This window comes from Loa loa, assembly GCF_000183805.2.
Source record: "Loa loa unplaced genomic scaffold supercont3.389, whole genome shotgun sequence".
Taxonomy (NCBI): domain Eukaryota; kingdom Metazoa; phylum Nematoda; class Chromadorea; order Rhabditida; family Onchocercidae; genus Loa; species Loa loa.
In genome coordinates, this window is record NW_018108569.1 from 12,621 (window position 1) to 31,009 (window position 18,389).

Genomic DNA, 18,389 nt, shown 5'->3' on the forward strand with positions numbered 1-18,389 from the left:
CGGTGCACGAGAACAGCTCGTTACGAACTTTAATAATTAATTTAAAAACCATACGTGATAAAATATTCATCGATTTGAAGTATTATAAGTTAGTGCTTCTCAATTCCTCCTAGTCCACCTAATTATATTGGTACGATTCAATTCATAAGACATAAAAATTCTACAAAGGGAAATACTTCAAGTAAGTAATAAACTACACGAAGCTTGCTTGTATAAGTTTTAAAAGTTGTATAAGTTTTAAAAGTAAAAGTGTATAAGTTTTCTTTTTCAAAATTTATATATATGACGAAATCCTGAACAGAAATTTAATACAAACTTTTAAAAACAAACGACGCTCTTCAGCAGTGAAATCATTTTCCAGTATTTGCCAAAGCCATTTGATGACTCGATGATTATTGTGAAAACCTCCGTAATATTGCACATGCTTACGAAGATCGTGCAAGTCGATATCACTAAGCAAAAAGAAGGTTTATCATTCAGAACAACTTTCACTGTTGAAAAAGCTATCAAAAATATCAGTAAACGTCATGAATTACCCTCACAGCGATTTACGAAACATCCCCATTTTAAAGAAAGAAGCCTATTAGACGACGCTCTTCAGCATTTCTCAGTGTTTGCCAAAGTAATTTGATAACTAGATATTATTTCTAAGGTAAAATTATCACTTTTCTACTTCATAGCAAGCACTTACGTCGACTGCCCCGAAATCAAATACTGAAGTTCGTGCGGAGCAAACAAAGAAAGCCAATTGCCGTTCAGCACAGAGAGAAATCCTGACACAAAAGCGCGACATTGCTCTTTTGTTTGATTAAAAACGCGATACTGTGCCATTTTGTGAACATAGGCTATCCTACAAAAAAATTAAAAAGAGTATGAAAACAACGGAAGATAAATGCCAATATTCATAATTTGGAAGCCATATAGTTAAGGAATTATGATAACTTGGAAACGAATGTGACAAGCCAAATATTAGAAAGTCAATAAATTGAATAAATGTGCAATAACCCACTTATTCTCATTTGTAACATGCATTGCATGACCTCCTGGGACCAAATCAATGGTACGTACACATCCCAGTATATCTTCATCAATCGAAAAAGTTAATGATAAATCAGCAACATCCGAATCCGAATAATGTTTCACATAAGTAAGACTTTTGTAAAGATCCGGGTCCAGCTGTGATAACTCATCAAATGCACACAATTTACGACCCACTACAGTTGCTAACAATACGGGTGCAAGATGTACTTCAGTGACGATACCCTCAAATACAACCACTTTTACAAAACATAACTATAAAATTCAAATAGACAAGGCGTATTATTATTTTAAATACATAGTTATTGTTTAAATATAATATACAAAATCACTATTTTAAATTTATTTCTTGCTATACAAAAAGCAGACCTCATAAACAGCTTTAGCTAGCATACGACCAACAAACTGAAAAAGAGCCAGATGATTCTCATGCAGATCTGATGTGGGTGAAGGAAAAAGTTGCCGATTTGGTGAACACTGAAGACAAGAATTTTAATTTGAAGATAAAATCTTTAAAATATCAGGAATTACATAGGAAGTATAAATAGTGAAATATAACCTTAAAAAGATTGAGATCGGGATTGAAAACATGCTTCAACGTTAATTCCAAAAATTCTTTGAATACACCGTCCTGATCAATACCTGCTTCATCTAATCCCTGAAGAAATATGGATAATCATAAAATGTAAATGAATATTCTGGAAAAGTAGGGAGCAGAAAAGTATATTGCAATGACAAGGTTTCTAACAAACCTGCTGGTTAATGAACTTTACACGAATGGTTGATTTAAGTGCAGTGGGCGACAGCAATGACAGCTGACGATAACCATCATCAAGTAGTCTATTTCTTTCCACTGTTATCATCGTACTTGGAGCGCCTTCCATACTTTCTTTTTCTGATGCAACATATTTCCTAAAGCAAATAAAATTTATATGTAGAATTAATTTGTGGAGAGAACAAAAAAGTTTTTCCTGTTAATAAAACCCAAATATTCTGTGTGTTGAGTTTTGCGGTGATTGTTCAGCAATGAACTTCTGGAAGATATATTCATAATGCCAATTATTCGAACAATTCACACTTTTCAATATTTACTTAGTCTATTGATTGGGTTGTCAGTATTTTATTATCTACTACACTACTCATAGAACTTACTTCATTATAATTCACGAAATATTATGAAATGAAGTGCGTTTTCCAATGAATGGTTTTGAATTTAAAGTTGATTGTGCAAGGCAAGAATTGATATAAAATTGAAAGTAAAAAAACTATCATGCATACCTGAACAAAACTATTCGATCATATAAGGCTACTAAATGGCTCATGTGAGACATCAGAAAAAGAGCACGCTCAGTTTTCTTTTCGAATTCATTTATTATGACTGAACTTTTGACATCACTGAAAAGGAAAAAAAAACAGTTTTGCATTCAGAAAAATCTTACGACACAGATGAGTTTTTTCTGATAACAGTAGTTGTTATAACAAATACTTACGGCGCAATCCAGAATTTATGATCTTTTGAGAAAGCTCTTCGACAATCACGATTATATAATAGCATACAGAGCTGATAAATGGATGAAAATAATGGGCAAGATGAAATCTGCTGCAGGTCTGGAAAACACGCACAAAAGTTTAACAGGATTATCTATTAACTGGAAATCCGGGACAAATCACAGAAGAAATTCACAGCTATCGATAAATTTGAATACATAAAAATATACACCAACCAATATAAGAGTTCCAAATTACACGAAAACAAAACAAATTGCAAAATTTGGCAATAGCACACAACTGATCAAGAGTGAACGGACTACCCTGCTCATACATTTCTTCTTCGTCAAGGATCCTAAAATTAGGAATCAGATGACTGCGTGACAGATTTTATAATTTTTTTTTCCAAAAACTGAGAAATGAAAATAAAAGCATTATTAAATCTTCAGTGTTCTCTCGATGTTGCTGAGGTACTACCGCAAGCTAACATAATCATAATCCACTTCGCTCTAATGAATTGACCATGGGACAGTTTCTCAGATTAACATTGTACACATGAAATGACTACCAAAAATTACACAAAACATTTCTTTGACACTTTTATTTCATCAGAGAGAACGAAACTTACGAAACGACCGAAGCAGCACAATTAGCGAACAGGACGATTGGGGCAAAATGCGTAATTTTTGGTGGATGAGAAGCAACCAGTGCAATTATATGAGATATTCCATTGTCAGCTGGCGATAAGCTAACAATATGTTCCCATAAAAGTGGAAGAAGAAAGTCTTCGCGGCACAAACCTAAACTGCATCAACATATATTCTGGAAATTCTTTTTATTCATCAACTTATGCTAGACTATATATCTTTTGTGATAAATATGTTTGTCTCATCTTTATGTAAATTATTAGTAGATCCAATGAAACTTTTACCCGACAATATATCGGTATGCAATGAGTTTAACGTAAGTAAAGCATTTTGATAAAGCTGGCATACAACCGCAGTCATTGATAACGCCGGCAGCTGTTGAGCAATCTCATTTGTTTGGGCTTCTGCACGAATTATATTCAATTTTTTCCAGAGCTCTGAATAATTGGAATTTTTAAATTATACATAAGTCACATGCTTAAGTAACCATTCGATAAACTGAATCCAACATGATTTCACAAAGTAAAACATTACTTTGAATTGAAGTCGCAAGATCATTTTGCACAGCAACTGCTGATTGAGATGTACGATATGCCTGTTTTTCCGGATCACAGTGTAATAGCTGACCAAACAAACACGTCACTATTGGTTTTGACCACAGATAGTGCAACTGACGTACAACAAGAGGCAAAGAACCTTCCGTGCTGCAATCCGTTTCATTTATTCAGCTCTCGAAAATTAAATATTTTTTCATCATATAACTATCGAGCGAGCTCCCACCACCAAAAAGAAGTATGAAATTACACGGATTCATGAGAAATTCATTCATAAACTAAGTAAATCAATAACTCGAATTTTAAAACACCTGCGATCTAAGGGCTCCGAATACCATCCAAAGATAGGATGCCAATGGCTACGACTGCTTTTCTTCTTTGCAACGAGCCGATCACATCTTGTCAATAATTTGTTCATCACATCTGTCCAATCAATCAAATATTCCACTAAGCTCTGAAAATTATTAAATGGAAATAAACTATAAAACAATGTACAGAAAACTATTCTATTTTCCATATTGAACAACGCAACAAACTGATTCCATATTTTCTGATAATGATTTCTCCGCTTAATACCTCGTCTACTATTATAGATGTACTCGTTTATCACAATGAGCGCATTACTTAAATCTTCAACTAGTAAATACCATACTGAAATAAGATGGAAAATAAGACTTAGCGCCATCAACAGTAACTATTAAGAAACAATAACCAACAACCGTCCACTGGAGAATAATATTGATTATCAAGATTATAACGACTATCAAAAGGAAAACATACATGCTGGTCAAGATAGCTCAAATGGATTAGATTGGCAAGCAGAAATAAACTTCTGTTACCACTCAGATTATTCGGTAGGTCTAGATTCGTCGTTAGAACAGCTATGGCTTTCTCAAACATTTTATTCTCCACCAGTAAATCAATGTTCTGTAAGAACTTTTTTGAATCATTTTTAAAAGAATTTAAAAACAGACAGATACCTAGAGTATGTTTCAAATAAAGCGAACGTACAGCTGCAGATAGGTGAGTAAGCAAAGCCGGGGAAGTAAGGCAGTATTCCACAAATAAACTGAACACATGAAAATCGAAATCACTGTTTTTCAGTATTCTGAAACTTCATTTAAATGAGATCTATTTTTCTCTTTATCAAGAGATAAGAAAGATGGGAAATAAGCGGTCCATAATAAAACATAGATTAAAATAGCATACTACCTGAACAATATATTGAACAGCCCGTTAAAGGCACTAGCACCAAGTGCAAGTCTTCCACTCGATGTTATTCTGCTTAGCAGTTGCTTAAAAGCAGTTTACGATTATTAGGGGAAAATCTAAGGTTTCACAAAGTTCCGTGACAATGATAAAAAATCTATAATCCAGATATTAATTTTTCCACAGCCGAACTGATTTTTAGAAAGATTCAGGTACCAAATTTTACGTATAAATCGTTGCACAAGCAGACAAATCCATCACACAAAAATTGGACGAACCGAAAATTGAATATATCGGAACCCTTCACCAACTGCTGTGATGAGAGCTTTATTACCTAACTGATTTAAAACGCAGCAGATTTCGGCATTATTTCGCACAAAAGCCCAACTATTAGCGCTTGAAAATGTGATTAAAAAATGGATAAACAGTGATATCGCCTTTCCTTCCGACACTTTTTCAACCTGAAATACATAATAAATTAAATAATTGAACTTTTTCCCTTTAAACCGCTTTCTTCAAATAACCTAGCAAATAACACCTACACATTACTTAAAACTAAAGAAAGGACTTGAAGGAAACGAACTACACGCAATTTAGAGTTTGAAAATTATATCAGAAGTGCTACTAATTACTAATTCTCCTTTAAAATAAAAAATTTTAATGGATGAAAGCGATGGAACAAGTAAAGATTTGTGTTCAAAACTTTCTCATGCAAATAAAACTGCGTTAATGTCATTTCTAACAGATAAAGGGATTTGCTGATATGATGCACTCCTGGCGATACGTAACATTAGAAATCCTGATCGAAAATTCTCAAACCTAACCTGAAGTTTATCAATGACCGAAGCGATTAATGAATATATAGAGATGATGAAACGATTCGCTGCTTGAAGATGGTTTTTGGACAGTAAAAGGGAAGCGAATGATTTCTTAACATTACATGACGACATGCTTAGTATCATACAACGACAGAGCTGACAAAGCCTCTAAAAATAAGCTTAATATGGAAGCACTAATTCAGTATCTATATTCGATCAATGAATCTGAAACAGAAAAGCAATTGCTGAGCAAATCTTATTCGTAACAAAGTGAAATGAATTTCCCATATCCGAACAGGAAACAAATATCACAGCAAGTGCAAAAAAATTATACGCCAAACTGACGTCTTCATTAAGTAATCAGTAACTGAATAATTAAATGCTATCAGTAAATAGTGGAATTATTTCAGTACTAAAATACTATTAGGTTCAAATTTGTATACAAAATTAAATTTGAACAATAAAAGAAAGTTTGCCTGATTATCGCATGACTGCTCAAAAATTCGAACGAAAAGACGACCTAGTCGTAACACGTCCTTACAATCAACTGGTTCTTTTTCTTTTTCCATATTCACAAAAGTACCCAACAGATGGTCAAAATCATTCCTGAAGAATATAGTCACAAACTTCCAATCACTTTCGTGCTACTGCATAAATGAATGTCTAAAAATTAAATCTTAAAAGTTTTTAACTAGTCAATGTATATTGCTACATTTGTATAAAAACGATTAAAAAGAACCCTTAATGTATTTTAAATAAATTAAGCTTACGGATTAAATAGCAAATAAGTGAAAAACCAATGATGCCTTGCGGCCACAACCTAATACCTGTCATAAAGTGATTAGTAATGGCACAACAAAGTAACTGTTTATCATAGACTAATAATGAAACTGTTACTACTAGACAGTACCTTACTGAAGTAGCAAATTTTTTCCTTGCCAATACACCTTTCCCTACAGCCTGCAACAAGATTATATTTTCTGTCTGGGCCTTCAACAGCCTTCGCTCCTGCCATTCATTTGTTACGTTTTCGATGAGACGCTTTCGTTTGTCAGCTTCCATTTCACTCATGCAATTAGCATTTTAGCCCTACAAATAAATCAATGTAAAGCACAAAAATCTTACTATATTTTTCATTTTTTCTATTGAAGCACCCGATATGACCCAAAATACGGCACTTTGTGTGGCTTTAGGTTTAAGGGACTGGTTCCTCTATAGTGTTTCAACAGGCCATTCGCAAATTCCTCCGTGGTCACTGATATAAAAAAGATTCTGGATTTAAAAGCTAAAGAAAGTCTTTACTTGAAGCCACAATGTTTTCACGCAAACCAAGTAGAAATCCAAATCCATGTTCATCGATCGACGCACCGTATGCTTTTAAAATGTACGAAATATGTGATAACATATGCCATGCTAAGGGCGAAAAAGTATTCGTAAAATATTTATTCTTTTAAGAATTAAACAAAACTCAAAAGGTGAAATTAAAATTAGATGCTATATATAGTAATTATAATTTTTGTGAAACGAAATGAGATTAGCCGCATAAATGCTCAAAAGGCATGAAAATGATTAGAAGACAACTGACTGAAAGCGGGAAAAAGGCTTTAAAGCTTGTCAACAACAAACAATGAACAATGATGCAACAAAAAGGCAACAGATTTGGAATTCAAATTGAAAATTAGAAATGGCAAGGAGAAGGGAATAAAGGCAAGAAGAAGCGAATAAAGAGATTTTTGCACAGTTACAAGAATTTCATTTTTCTTTTTTTTTTTTTTTTTTGTTAAAGTAACACGAAAGATGATGCCACATTAGTGGCACAGGAACGAAGAAGCAGCATATAAAATAGATGCAAAGCTAACAATATCATAAAGCAGAATTGTTCTAAATTACATCACAAATTACCAAGCAGTATCAAGTATAAGATGCTGCAATAACTTTGATCAGTTTGAAGGGAGATATCAACCTTATGCACTGTGAATTAAACAAAAAACAGTATTCCCCATTAAACCGATATTTTCGCCGATTGCACTGATTAAAATCACGAGTTATTCGCAACATTGAAATATATTTTCATTTAAGCTAAGAGAATCCAAACAGCTAAATTAGTGACTGAAATAAGCATTTTTTGGAACGAGGTAATGCACAAAAATGTCCCTATGGAGCTGGATCACTCAAGACATGCTGCATTAAAATTTTCGAATGCAATAAATATGCTTTTAACTATAGTTTCCACAGGTTTCAGTTATTTCCTCTTAACTAAACGTGTTACTTGCAAATAACAAGTCGAGAGAAATTCTGCAATTCAGCAACTCTGCTTGCGCAGGAACGGTGCAAGCAAAATTGATTCTGCCGGCTAGGTAATGTTAATCTGCAAGAAATTTAAACGGAAGTAGTAGCATGCATTGAAACCTTATTCACAAGAGGTATGGATTCAGTGGTACCGTCTTCGTGTTCCCGACGATTGCCACCTTTTTGATGAACCGGCTGTTTCACTTTATTCATTACGATTGGCTGCGCTTTTTCATCTGAAAAAAAAGGAAATTTTCAAAATACACTAAATAACAATGAATGTCCATAAGAGCTAATGCATGCCAATTTAAGTTTCGAAATGAAATGAGTAACTGCTCGATTAACAAAACGTTGCTCAAAAGACATCCAGGTCAATGTGCCTTGTTATACTAACTCCAGAGAACATTTAATTTTTCTCAAAGATCGATGTGACATGAATTTGTATATGCCTCAGGAAGATTTGAAGCAAAAAGCAATTCAAATGCAAAAGTACTCTCTGACATGAAAATATCGATGTATGACCTGGTAAACGTTCGGAAGATAAAATCGATTTTCGCATTTTTCTCCTTGCAGCAATCAAATCAATTTGTCGCTTAGTGCGCGGTATTCGAATTCGCATGAAACAGCAAACGATCACTACTGAAATTCAAAATGGTATGATATAAGGAATCTATAACACTAATCAACAAAAGTTTTAGTAACACTTCATCTAATACCTAAACGTATGCAGCATTTATCTCAGTGTGCTCCCGATGATGGCGTTTCACAAAACTGTATTAACATACTGTTTAAGTATCTACTAATAATATTATCTCTCATTTCGATCAATCCATCTTCAGCTAACATTTGGCTGATCACAAAAACACAAAATGCAAGAACTTGGGTGATCGTATGAATATAACCAATGATCGAAGATGAAAGAAATACACATGAGTAAATAAAAACATACCCATAATTAATAATATTCCCGACACCAAAGCGATAAGCATCCAAAGTCGCAAACCAGGGGCAACATAACGATCCAGTGCAGCCATACTTCCATCATGATTGTTATCCTCATTAATCGTCATCCCTGAACTTTCCACAACAATAAATTTAACGAAATTTAAAAATAAAAATAAATGGATTATATCTTACCCCGCAGCAGATGTATCTAACTATATGAATATATCAAAAGAAAAAAAAACAAGCGACCGTGATTAAAACATGCAACAGAATAGAGATACCCAGTCTATCTCAGTAACCAGTAGTCATAGTCAAGGATTTTCTTTCAGCTGCTACAAGCGAAGTCCCAAAGTAATTGGAGTATTTATCACTTCCTGAATCAAACATCTGACTATTCTCGAACCATCCCCACTAATATAAATGGTTACTCAGACTAAGTCTTACTGAAAAGTACAAACTGAAGACCAAGTCTACCAAAAATAATTTCGGTTTAAGCATTGTAAAAGAACCAAATGAAATAAACCACTCCATTTTAAAACTAAATCCAATGAAACATCCTTTGACCTCTCTCCACCAGTACCCAGAAATACTTACCTCTTCCTAGTGAATCTATTTGATCTTGCTGTACCGTATACTGCTCCACACCCCTATTATGTTTAAGTACATAAACTTTTCTTGAAATTGTGATCCATCGATCGCCGACACACTCTTTTGTTCCCTCTGCTCTTCTATCAGACCATCCACTCTGGTCCTATCAGCAACTCTTGAAGATTTCTAGAGATCCTGGAAACTTCAGCAATTTATCACACCCTAACTCTCACTCCTCCAATCTCTTTCTGACAAATTCGTCGGATTGAACGGAGAAATTTTCATTTAATGCGTGAAAATTTGATGCGTTAATAAAGGAGGTCATTTAGAGTTGGGGTGACACCTCGAGATTACAACTTTCCTGTCAATTCGCAGCAGTTGTCTTGTCTGGAATTTTTACTCTTAAGCTTTGGCTACGATATTTTCGTTACAATGGCTGGTAGAGGTGGTAAAGTCCAGAAAGTAATGGTTCAGCCCATTAATTTGATTTTCCGATATTTACAAAATCGATCACGGATACAGATTTGGCTCTATGAGGATATCACTCACAGGATCGAAGGATATATCATTGGTAATATATTTGTTGATTATCTGTTTTTCAGACATTCGAATTCTCCGAATTATTGCTTTCCGCTTCCCTTTCCATGATACTGAAGGGATCAGACACTGCTTTAGACTAATTCCTCCCTCAAAAATGCGATGTCAGTCATAAGATCATTACCTGCTTCCCAAGTAATAATCATGACTGACATTACGTGTTTAGATATAGTAGAGGAACCTGAAATTTCTTTGCAGCTTTGTAGTTATTGATACTGTGATGACAATTTCAAAAATGATTCTTACATTTCAAACTGCAAAATTTATGCATATTTTGCATGCAATGTATCACATCTATGACTAAGCAGATCAAACGCAGACTTCACGTGCAACAATATTTCTGTCGCGTACAAAGTCTAGCAAATCTACAGAGATCTAACCCATATGCTAAATCTGTGTTCAACTGCTGTCCTGTTTGAACTGCTTGTCTATATTTAACTGTTTATTTGCTGGCGTTAGTATTTGCTTCCGAAGATTCGAGATTCCTTTTTCAAATTAATTCTTTCTTATGAACAAGGAAAACATGTAGTCGTTATATGTTTTTGTTCAGGTTTTGATGAATACATGAACGTTGTGCTTGACGAAGCAGAAGAAGTAAATATGAAGACGAAAAATCGCAATAAGGTTGGTCGAATCATGTTGAAAGGTGATAATATTACATTGATCCAAAGCATTGGTTGAATGATTTCATTGTTGTTTTGTAATTCATAATTTTTATTTTGTTTCTTGATTACTTTGTCGTTTGTTTGCTAAACTGTTTGCATGTTATCTTGAACTTATACGAGACAATTTTATTATCAAATACTTCCAAAACTTTGATTGTTTCTAAACTAAGTGATTGACGTTTTTTCTCTCTTAAAATTTAAGAACATTGTGAAGAAAATGGATTTTTTCGGAATTCTGTTGGAATTTTGACGTATTTTCAAAAAGCCCTCAGATAGATTGGTTTTCATCAATGAGATCTCCTGGAAAATTGTTGTAATGCAGTTTGAATTATCACCACTGATAAAATTTAATGCAGTATAATAGAAAAGCTTCATTTCGCGATTCAGGCTTCGCAGACTAGAAATTTCTTATACCTGTTATAATAGACGAAATGCTCGATAGTAAAGCTCTGTCACAAAAAAATTATAAGGCGTTCACAGGTTAGCATATTAAGCTCCTGAAGCAAAAATTTATAACTTATTGTGTGTTTGATTTGTTCCTTCAGTATGTTCCTTCGATATCGAGAAATGTGCGGGTTTTTGGAGAATGTCCGTTCAGCTTCAGATCAACTGACAAAAAATATTAGTGATGTATTCAGGGAATTTAGACGGTTGCGATACCAACGTTTTTGTGATTCACTACACGATGTAGGATAGAATCTTCCCAAGAAGTAATTTTCTTGGGATAAGAATTCCTCGTGGAGCGAAAAATGGTAAAGGAATAGAATAAATAAGTTATTTCGTATCTGAGCATGGCGTTCCTATTGTACTCTCACTTTACTGGTGTCGAAACCAGATTTAATTCACAAAATACTTCTGCTAGTTGCAAATGGAATTCATTATCGTTCACAGTTGGCTGGTTCAATCGTCGTAGCAGAATTCAAATGGACTTACACATTGTTAAATTTCAGGAATTTTCTTTTGTGCTTTTGAATTCGAGTCTATCCAACTTTCCGCTGGTAATCAGGTTCTGTTTTAGATGGGTGATTCTATTTCAGATGTTACCTTTGATAATTATTTTTACCGTTTCGGCAATTGCCGCAGTACAGTGGCAAACAGGCTTGCAAAGACATGTGAAGTCATTCTTCGAAACTCCGGGGCACACCAATAACTGGGCAGTATTGGTCTGTACATCACGGTTTTGGTTTAATTACCGCCATGTTGCTAACGTTCTGTCATTGTATCATTCCGTAAAAAGGCTTGGAATTCCTGATAGGTTAGGACCTTCTGGTTACTTTCTAAACTTTACATGACACTTTACCAGAATCCAGGATGATGCAGCGGCGCAAACAGAATGGTTAAAAAGTTATCTATCGCGTCACACATCATTTTCTTTTTTCATATCGTTGACGAAACGTTGTACAGCTTGCAACTGTTTTGTACCTTATTGGGATTGAATTATGATAATAGAATAGAAAGTCCTCTTCGATTCCTTTAAAATCTATGTGGCATGTACTTGACTTGGATACAGCATTCAGAGTCCCACTCGTCATCTTGGATACAATTATAAACTAAAATGTCAAGTGAGATTTAGCACTTCTCTTGATGGAATTTCAGTCCTTTTAAACAAGGAGTTAGAAGAGAAGGGAAAACGCAAAGAATTAGAAATTTCAGTCTAAATACAAACATAACTCTTTCGAAATATAATTTTAAATGTTTCTCATTCCAGCAATATCATACTTATGTTAGCTGATGATATGCCGTGCAACGCCAGGAATCCGAAACCTGGTTAGCATTTTTAATTTACTGCTTCATTCATTTTTTAACTTTTAGGTAGTATAGTCAATTTTCCGAGATATCAGAATGAGATTTTAAGGTACGGTATACAACAGTAAATATGAACGTATCAATCTATACGGTGTCGAAGTTGAAGTCGATTATCGTGGATATGAGGTACCAACAGGGTTTCATCTGCAATTTTTACTTCAACTCAATTCGAATAAAATCTATGAATTATATGTCGTAAAATTCAATTTATTATTTCAGGTGTCAGTTGAAAATTTCATGCGTCTTATGACGGGAAGAGTCCATCCAGCTACACCACGCTCGAAACGTCTTCTTTCAGATCATCAAAGTAACGTTCTGATTTATCTTACTGGACATGGTGGTGATGGCTTCTTGAAGTTTCAGGATTCCGAAGAACTGACAAATGTTGATTTAGCCGACGGCATCGAAACCATGTATCAAGGCAATAGGTCCGCTTTGAAAGCACAACAGTTTTAGTAAAATTTTCTCAAAATATCTGCTGAAAAGTGCTGGGACAACTTCAAGAATGTCATAGTTCAAGAATAACTTCAAGAATGTTATAGTGATAGTTCGAGAACGTTCCTTAATTTGGCATTCTTGATAAAAAAAGTGTTAAATTTTAAATGAATCATTAATAGCTATCAACTAAACGTCAATAGCTATCTATTGGCCAACATCACTATTACAGATATAATGAAATGCTTGTGATCGCAGATACGTGTCAAAGTGAATCGATGTATCAAAAAATATACAGCCCAAATGTCCTTGCAACAAGTAGCTCCCTTGTAGGCGAAGATTCCCTTTCGTATGATGTTGATCAGTAAGTTTAAATCTGCATTCATTTCAGGTTATATTTTCCTAGTTTTTCTTTTTACTTAACTGCGAGATCTTAAAAATTAATAAGTAAATAAATTAATGAATACAAATAAATGAAAAATCATTCCGAGGACAGTTTATTCCTTACCGTTATTAATGTTTTAGATCTATTGGTGTATACATCATAGATCGATACACGCAATTCACTCTTGAATTTCTTGAAAATGAGGTCAAGTCATTATTGACAAATAAATCTATGACTGATTACTTCAATTCTTGTTCAAAATCGAAATGTCTTTCAACAGTTGGTGTACGTACGGATTTGTATCCGAAAGTATGTACTTTACTTGTGCCGTTTCATTAATTACTTTAATAAGTCATAATGCAAGAAATATTCTGGTCGCTAAGCTGTTGATGAGATTGGAACAAGTTTCCAACATTTTTACCCGGATTTCATAGCTCTATTAATTTCGATTGATTCACGAATGTTATGTGGAAATAAAATGTAATTCAGGATCCGAAGAGAGTTCGAGTAACCGACTTTTTTGGTTCATCAAGGATAATACGTACAATCACGGAACAAATTGAGTTTGATGATGCATGGCTAAACGTATCTCCATATTACGGCAAATCTGTAGACAGTGATGTTACTTGAAGGCAGTAGTTTTTCAGTTATTTGTTTATGTTTATTTGTAGTAACTTCATAATGGAATTGGTTTTAAACTTACGAATTCTTTACCTCCCAATTGCTTCTTAAATGCCTGTTTACGTTCACATAAACTTTTCGCGGGCTTCGGTTATCTTTGAACCTTGTGAAGGTAAACCAGCAGTAGAAATTTCGAGTAATATTAGGGAAAATTTCAAGTGCCTAAGGCTTCTTCGAAGTTCGTCAAAAGTTTTATTGCGGTCTACTAGTCGCATACATAGCTGGAAAAAGTAGCATAAGTTTAAGTAAATACTGGTTGATAAATTATCGGAACTTTGAATCTTACGCTAATAGTGGAACTTCCCTTTCTACAAATACACAATTATATAACACTTTCCTTTTTTTGCTTTCCGATGGTATTTTTAATGCTTCTTTAGGATTTTTGGTGAACTGCATGGACGGTTCATAGAATTGTTTGATACAGAAAGGCATTATTTCACTGTCCCACCTATAGGTCCACAAATCAATGGCCTGAAATAGGTTTTTATTTTTATTTATTTAATTTTTTATAGATTTTTACTTTAACTGAATGCCAAAATATTTATTTGAGCTGTAGCGTTTGTTTCGGAGTGCATTTAATACGGGTATTTTAAATATTCTTTAGAATGCTTGTTTTCTATAATATATTTTTCACATATGGACTTGATTCTTCCACTAATTGCGTAATGCATTATACAAACCTGTAGTATCAGTCGCCGAGTTACAGGTTTGAGATCACTTTCACAAAGATGTATCCGTAATGCCACAATAAAACTATCGCACTTGCCAGGTCTAATCCTCAGTACCGTATCGCCATGATCTATGATCAGTTCCGCAGCAGTCTGAAATTCAGCGAGATTCCGCCAGAAGCAAAGACTCAGTATTTTTTAATTCACAATAACTAGACATAATTATAAAATAGAGCAATATACTTCGATATCTCTTTCATCGGCATCATCATTAATTAGTTCTTCCAATGAAGTAAACATCGGTTCGACCAAACATTCACTCACTGTTGCATCGATTTCTCTATACACAGGATAGAAATTTAATATCGCTCGAACAATGTTCCTACAATTAATTCACTTATCGGTTCTGAGAAAAGAACAAAGAAAAATAGTCAATTAATTATTGAACAGTTAATGATAGCGGAATTACCTGAAAACAAGTTTATTTCCCTTCCTAATTTGATGCCTGGATCGGAAATCCGACAAAATATGTGCCAAACAACAGGAGAATAAGCCAAGATCCGTCTCATACATCTAAAAACATTTTTTATTCCAAATGGATAATGTGCTCTCAGTAGTGGAAATGGTCAACATCATGATCGTACTCTCTTCTAGTTATCAATTTTGTTTGCTTCAAAATAGTTGTTAAAATTTTATTTTGATTCTCAAATTAATTCCAGTGCAGATTTTAAGAGTGGAAAGTTTGTTACATGCTGACGCTGCAAAATGATATGTGCAGCAATTTTTGCAAAATTTTGCTCCGACAGCCAGCGCTGGTGCAAATGATAGGCCAACTTCTCACATGGCGCTGAATTGACCAATACACTGATCGTGTTCACTGCAAAAGTTTTTAAGACTACATTATTTTTCAGATAAAATTACTTTCCATCTAAATGTTTCAAGCTTAGCAAATTATTAAAATAAAACGAAATCAGCGATACGTATAGAAATCACAAAAATTTTCAACTATTGGCATCAAAGATTTCCAATTCTAACTCTTACCTATCATTCCGGAAATGTAATTGCAAATATCCATCTATCTACTCGTACCTTATTTTAAACCTTTACAAATTAGACTCTAATATTTCGATCCGGTCAGAAGTTTGGGACCATACTATCCATATACGAAACCCTATATCGACGAACAATTTGCTATTTACTCCACAGACATCTAATCTAACTCATAAATTATGTGCAATAATTATTCCAATTAATTAATAGGTTAAAAACGGTGATTCCAAAAGAAATCAATCATAATTAATAAATTATAATTAACGATTTCGAAATAGATAAGAATTACATGGAATTGATCCTTCTTTTGATAGGATGCATAGGGAAGCAATAAGTTGGCGCAGCTGTTCTTCCTCCATTCAATCCCTTCGAATACTTTTATTGAATACATTTTTCTTCAACCTCTCATTTCTCTTCTCTTTCTTTCTCATTTTCCTATCTTATTATTTATTTCTCCCTTTTGTATAATAATTGAATTGCAAACAATGAGTAAGGATTTATTATCAATAATATACCACACTGATCCAAATGGTACTCATCAATTTAATAAGCGTTTCAATACAAAAAAAAGTTTCAATTTTCTGAAAGCTTATCCATCTATTAAAAGTTAACTCTTTCCTTTGTTTTTAAAGAATTAAAAATTGTGCATATTTTAATTGAAAAATGCTATCATGGAAATTATTTTAGGAATGAAAATGATGAGAATGCTTGAATTTTCCCGATCTAACCATCTATCCATCTGTCCATCTTATCTATCCCTTCGTCTGTCTATTTGTCTATCCGTCTATCCATCAAAAGGACAGTCTAAGAGAACAAATGTTTATCAGATTTGATTAACTATGATTGTTTGGCACTTCAAGTTAGCGCATTTTCGTCAAGCTGGAAAACAAAAAAAAAAGAAAAATTATGGATAATAACAGGAATGAAAAATTGATAGTTGAAAAGAATTGCTTTTTCTCCTACCTTCTGATTTATCCCAAATTTCAACCTCGGTTGAAAATTAAAAAATGGTAACCAATCGATAATCATAAGAGTTGACTGATATGAAGGTTGTCGTTAAGATAGTTATTGAATTTGAACTCAGTTTCATTCTAATAGAGAAAGAAAATGCTTAATAAAAGCTTGCTTAAAAAATCTGTGGCTAAAAATTTGTTTCAATCTGTGGCTGTCATAATTATGGAGCCTCGTATAAAATATAGCTTTCCGCAGGACTTTTATGTTTCTTTTTCTGTTTTTTCAAAATTTCGAGCGAATTTATGGCCTCATTTATTATATTTGAATGGCCTTGCGTCCATCCACATCCATTTATGCCTTTGCAGATTCCTGCGATCTTTGAACTCTCTGCCCACGGATCACATTTGGATTGTCATTCGTCTCCGTGTATCCATTTGTGTCGCATTGATTACACTTGAACGGCCTCTCATCTCAAGGTATTCTCATATACTATCGCAGAATGTAGGTATACCTGAATTGATTACTGCATGTGTCACATTTTAATTGGTTTTTGTTTGTTCCGGTGTTATTAGTTGTACTGTTATTGTTTTTTTCCCCAAATTACTTGAAGGTTTCTGATGCTAAACTTTCTCACCTGATATTTTTCTACTTCAAATGATCGGTTATTATTAGCTGTCTTTGTTTGTTAATCCGTATGATAATTATTTTTCTTGGAATTTTTAATCATGGTAATCAGAGGGATCCTACAAAGATCATTGTAGAATCTTTGAATAGGAGCAACACTTCGTCACCGTTTGTTTTTAATGATGTGGACGCAACGGAAAGAGACAAACTGTTGTCACCAAAGTGATTCGGGAGTTTAATGTACAAACTTTTTGTTTTGCGTTGTGATTTTTGCTAAAGAGATATGGTCACAAAACATTGATTGCTTTGGAGGTAATAGAGAATGGAGAGATTTGCTAAATTATCAGAATGTGACGAGAGAGTAACTGCACTCCGAAAGCTTCATAAATGTCTGCTAAATTAGATTAGCAGGACTATACCTGTTGCGAAAAATTTGGTTTTCTTCTTTCATAATAAATAAAACTCGACTTCCTTGCTTCCTGTATTGAAAACGTGCTAAGAGAAATTGTTTTGTTAAGACTGAATTATCAATGAATGGGTGAGGATCTGTTGATCCTATTGATGTAGCTGAATACCAGGAATACAGATAGTATTTATTAACTAAATAGAAATTAACGCTGATGGGACACAATCATTACTTTAATTCTGATGAATAGATTGAAATGAATTATTGGAGAATAAAACAGAAATTGAGCAAAATATGGTTGGTTGGTGGTTTAAGTGAAGAAGTGGAGATTCCTTCTTTGCACGGATGGATGTATATCTTTCTTAAGTCTATAGTAAGCTCTCATCTCAAATCTTAGTTAATTTATATTGAGAACAAGTGGGTGCGGATTACAATATGAGAATAATATAAGGTCTTTACAAAGCCGATAGTAACTCCACAGTTGAAAGAGAAATTTACATACAAGATTAGATTTCTTTACATAAAGAGGAAATTTTATCAGA

At 33.8% G+C, this 18,389-nt stretch overlaps 5 protein-coding genes across 5 annotated transcripts in view; 2 read left to right on the forward strand and 3 right to left on the reverse strand.

The window, feature by feature from the left end:
- LOAG_06133 (ubiquitin-protein ligase UBE3B) overlaps positions 1-4,867 on the reverse strand; it is a 6,141-nt gene extending 1,274 nt beyond the window's left edge. The window contains exons 1-15 of the mRNA XM_020447070.1: positions 4,739-4,867; positions 4,508-4,654; positions 4,039-4,181; positions 3,708-3,877; positions 3,458-3,610; positions 3,155-3,326; positions 2,763-2,881; positions 2,529-2,646; positions 2,317-2,433; positions 1,791-1,950; positions 1,598-1,696; positions 1,408-1,515; positions 1,010-1,263; positions 692-850; positions 317-452 (exon numbers count right to left, since the gene is read on the reverse strand). Of these exons, the coding sequence (XP_020302658.1) occupies positions 317-452; positions 692-850; positions 1,010-1,263; positions 1,408-1,515; positions 1,598-1,696; positions 1,791-1,950; positions 2,317-2,433; positions 2,529-2,646; positions 2,763-2,881; positions 3,155-3,326; positions 3,458-3,610; positions 3,708-3,877; positions 4,039-4,181; positions 4,508-4,627 (2,028 nt within the window). The 5' untranslated portion in view covers positions 4,628-4,654; positions 4,739-4,867. The remainder of the gene's footprint in view (positions 1-316; positions 453-691; positions 851-1,009; positions 1,264-1,407; positions 1,516-1,597; positions 1,697-1,790; positions 1,951-2,316; positions 2,434-2,528; positions 2,647-2,762; positions 2,882-3,154; positions 3,327-3,457; positions 3,611-3,707; positions 3,878-4,038; positions 4,182-4,507; positions 4,655-4,738) is intronic.
- A 2,875-nt stretch (positions 4,868-7,742) lies between these two features.
- LOAG_06134 (hypothetical protein) lies at positions 7,743-9,814 on the reverse strand. Its single transcript, XM_020447071.1, has 4 exons — positions 9,583-9,814; positions 8,993-9,115; positions 8,566-8,682; positions 7,743-8,279 (listed from the first exon to the last, which is right to left on the reverse strand). The coding sequence occupies exons 2-4, from the start codon at positions 9,111-9,113 to the stop codon at positions 8,134-8,136; spliced, it is 384 nt and encodes a 127-aa protein (XP_020302659.1). The 5' UTR covers positions 9,114-9,115; positions 9,583-9,814; the 3' UTR covers positions 7,743-8,133.
- Positions 9,815-9,872: 58 nt separating this feature from the next.
- On the forward strand, positions 9,873-11,196 carry LOAG_06135 (small nuclear ribonucleoprotein E). Its single transcript, XM_003141671.2, has 2 exons — positions 9,873-10,147; positions 10,724-11,196. The coding sequence occupies exons 1-2, from the start codon at positions 10,009-10,011 to the stop codon at positions 10,852-10,854; spliced, it is 270 nt and encodes an 89-aa protein (XP_003141719.1). The 5' UTR covers positions 9,873-10,008; the 3' UTR covers positions 10,855-11,196.
- A 188-nt stretch (positions 11,197-11,384) lies between these two features.
- Positions 11,385-14,291, forward strand: LOAG_06136 (hypothetical protein; the record flags this gene model as incomplete). Its single annotated transcript, XM_020447072.1, has 9 exons — positions 11,385-11,525; positions 11,789-11,836; positions 11,876-12,093; positions 12,547-12,605; positions 12,694-12,770; positions 12,864-13,072; positions 13,312-13,443; positions 13,605-13,773; positions 13,954-14,291. 9 exons carry the CDS (start codon positions 11,385-11,387, stop codon positions 14,092-14,094), a joined length of 1,194 nt encoding a protein of 397 aa, XP_020302660.1. The 3' UTR covers positions 14,095-14,291.
- Positions 14,292-14,323: 32 nt separating this feature from the next.
- LOAG_06137 (hypothetical protein) lies at positions 14,324-16,452 on the reverse strand. Its single transcript, XM_020447073.1, has 6 exons — positions 16,153-16,452; positions 15,563-15,690; positions 15,283-15,386; positions 15,057-15,195; positions 14,826-14,966; positions 14,324-14,616 (listed from the first exon to the last, which is right to left on the reverse strand). Exons 1-6 carry the CDS (start codon positions 16,220-16,222, stop codon positions 14,428-14,430), a joined length of 771 nt encoding a protein of 256 aa, XP_020302661.1. The 5' UTR covers positions 16,223-16,452; the 3' UTR covers positions 14,324-14,427.
- Between the last annotated feature and the right edge of the window lie 1,937 nt (positions 16,453-18,389).

Bases quoted from the DNA above. Each gene is read 5' to 3' on its own strand.
- LOAG_06137 (XM_020447073.1), bottom strand. From the start codon at position 16,222: ATGGAGGAAGAACAGCTGCGCCAACTTATTGCTTCCCTATGCATCCTA. The intron at 15,196-15,282 runs GTAATTCCGCTA...AATTAATTGTAG, and splicing joins GGAAATAAACTTGTTTTCAG to GAACATTGTTCGAGCGATAT. The intron at 14,617-14,825 runs GTTTGTATAATG...AACCTATTTCAG, and splicing joins CTCGGCGACTGATACTACAG to GCCATTGATTTGTGGACCTA.
- LOAG_06134 (XM_020447071.1), bottom strand. From the start codon at position 9,113: ATGACGATTAATGAGGATAACAATCATGATGGAAGTATGGCTGCACTG. The intron at 8,683-8,992 runs GTATGTTTTTAT...TTTGAATTTCAG, and splicing joins GGGAATATTATTAATTATGG to TAGTGATCGTTTGCTGTTTC. The intron at 8,280-8,565 runs GTCATACATCGA...CTTTTTTTTCAG, and splicing joins ATCTTCCGAACGTTTACCAG to ATGAAAAAGCGCAGCCAATC.
- LOAG_06135 (XM_003141671.2), top strand. From the start codon at position 10,009: ATGGCTGGTAGAGGTGGTAAAGTCCAGAAAGTAATGGTTCAGCCCATT. The intron at 10,148-10,723 runs GTAATATATTTG...GTTTTTGTTCAG, and splicing joins GATCGAAGGATATATCATTG to GTTTTGATGAATACATGAAC.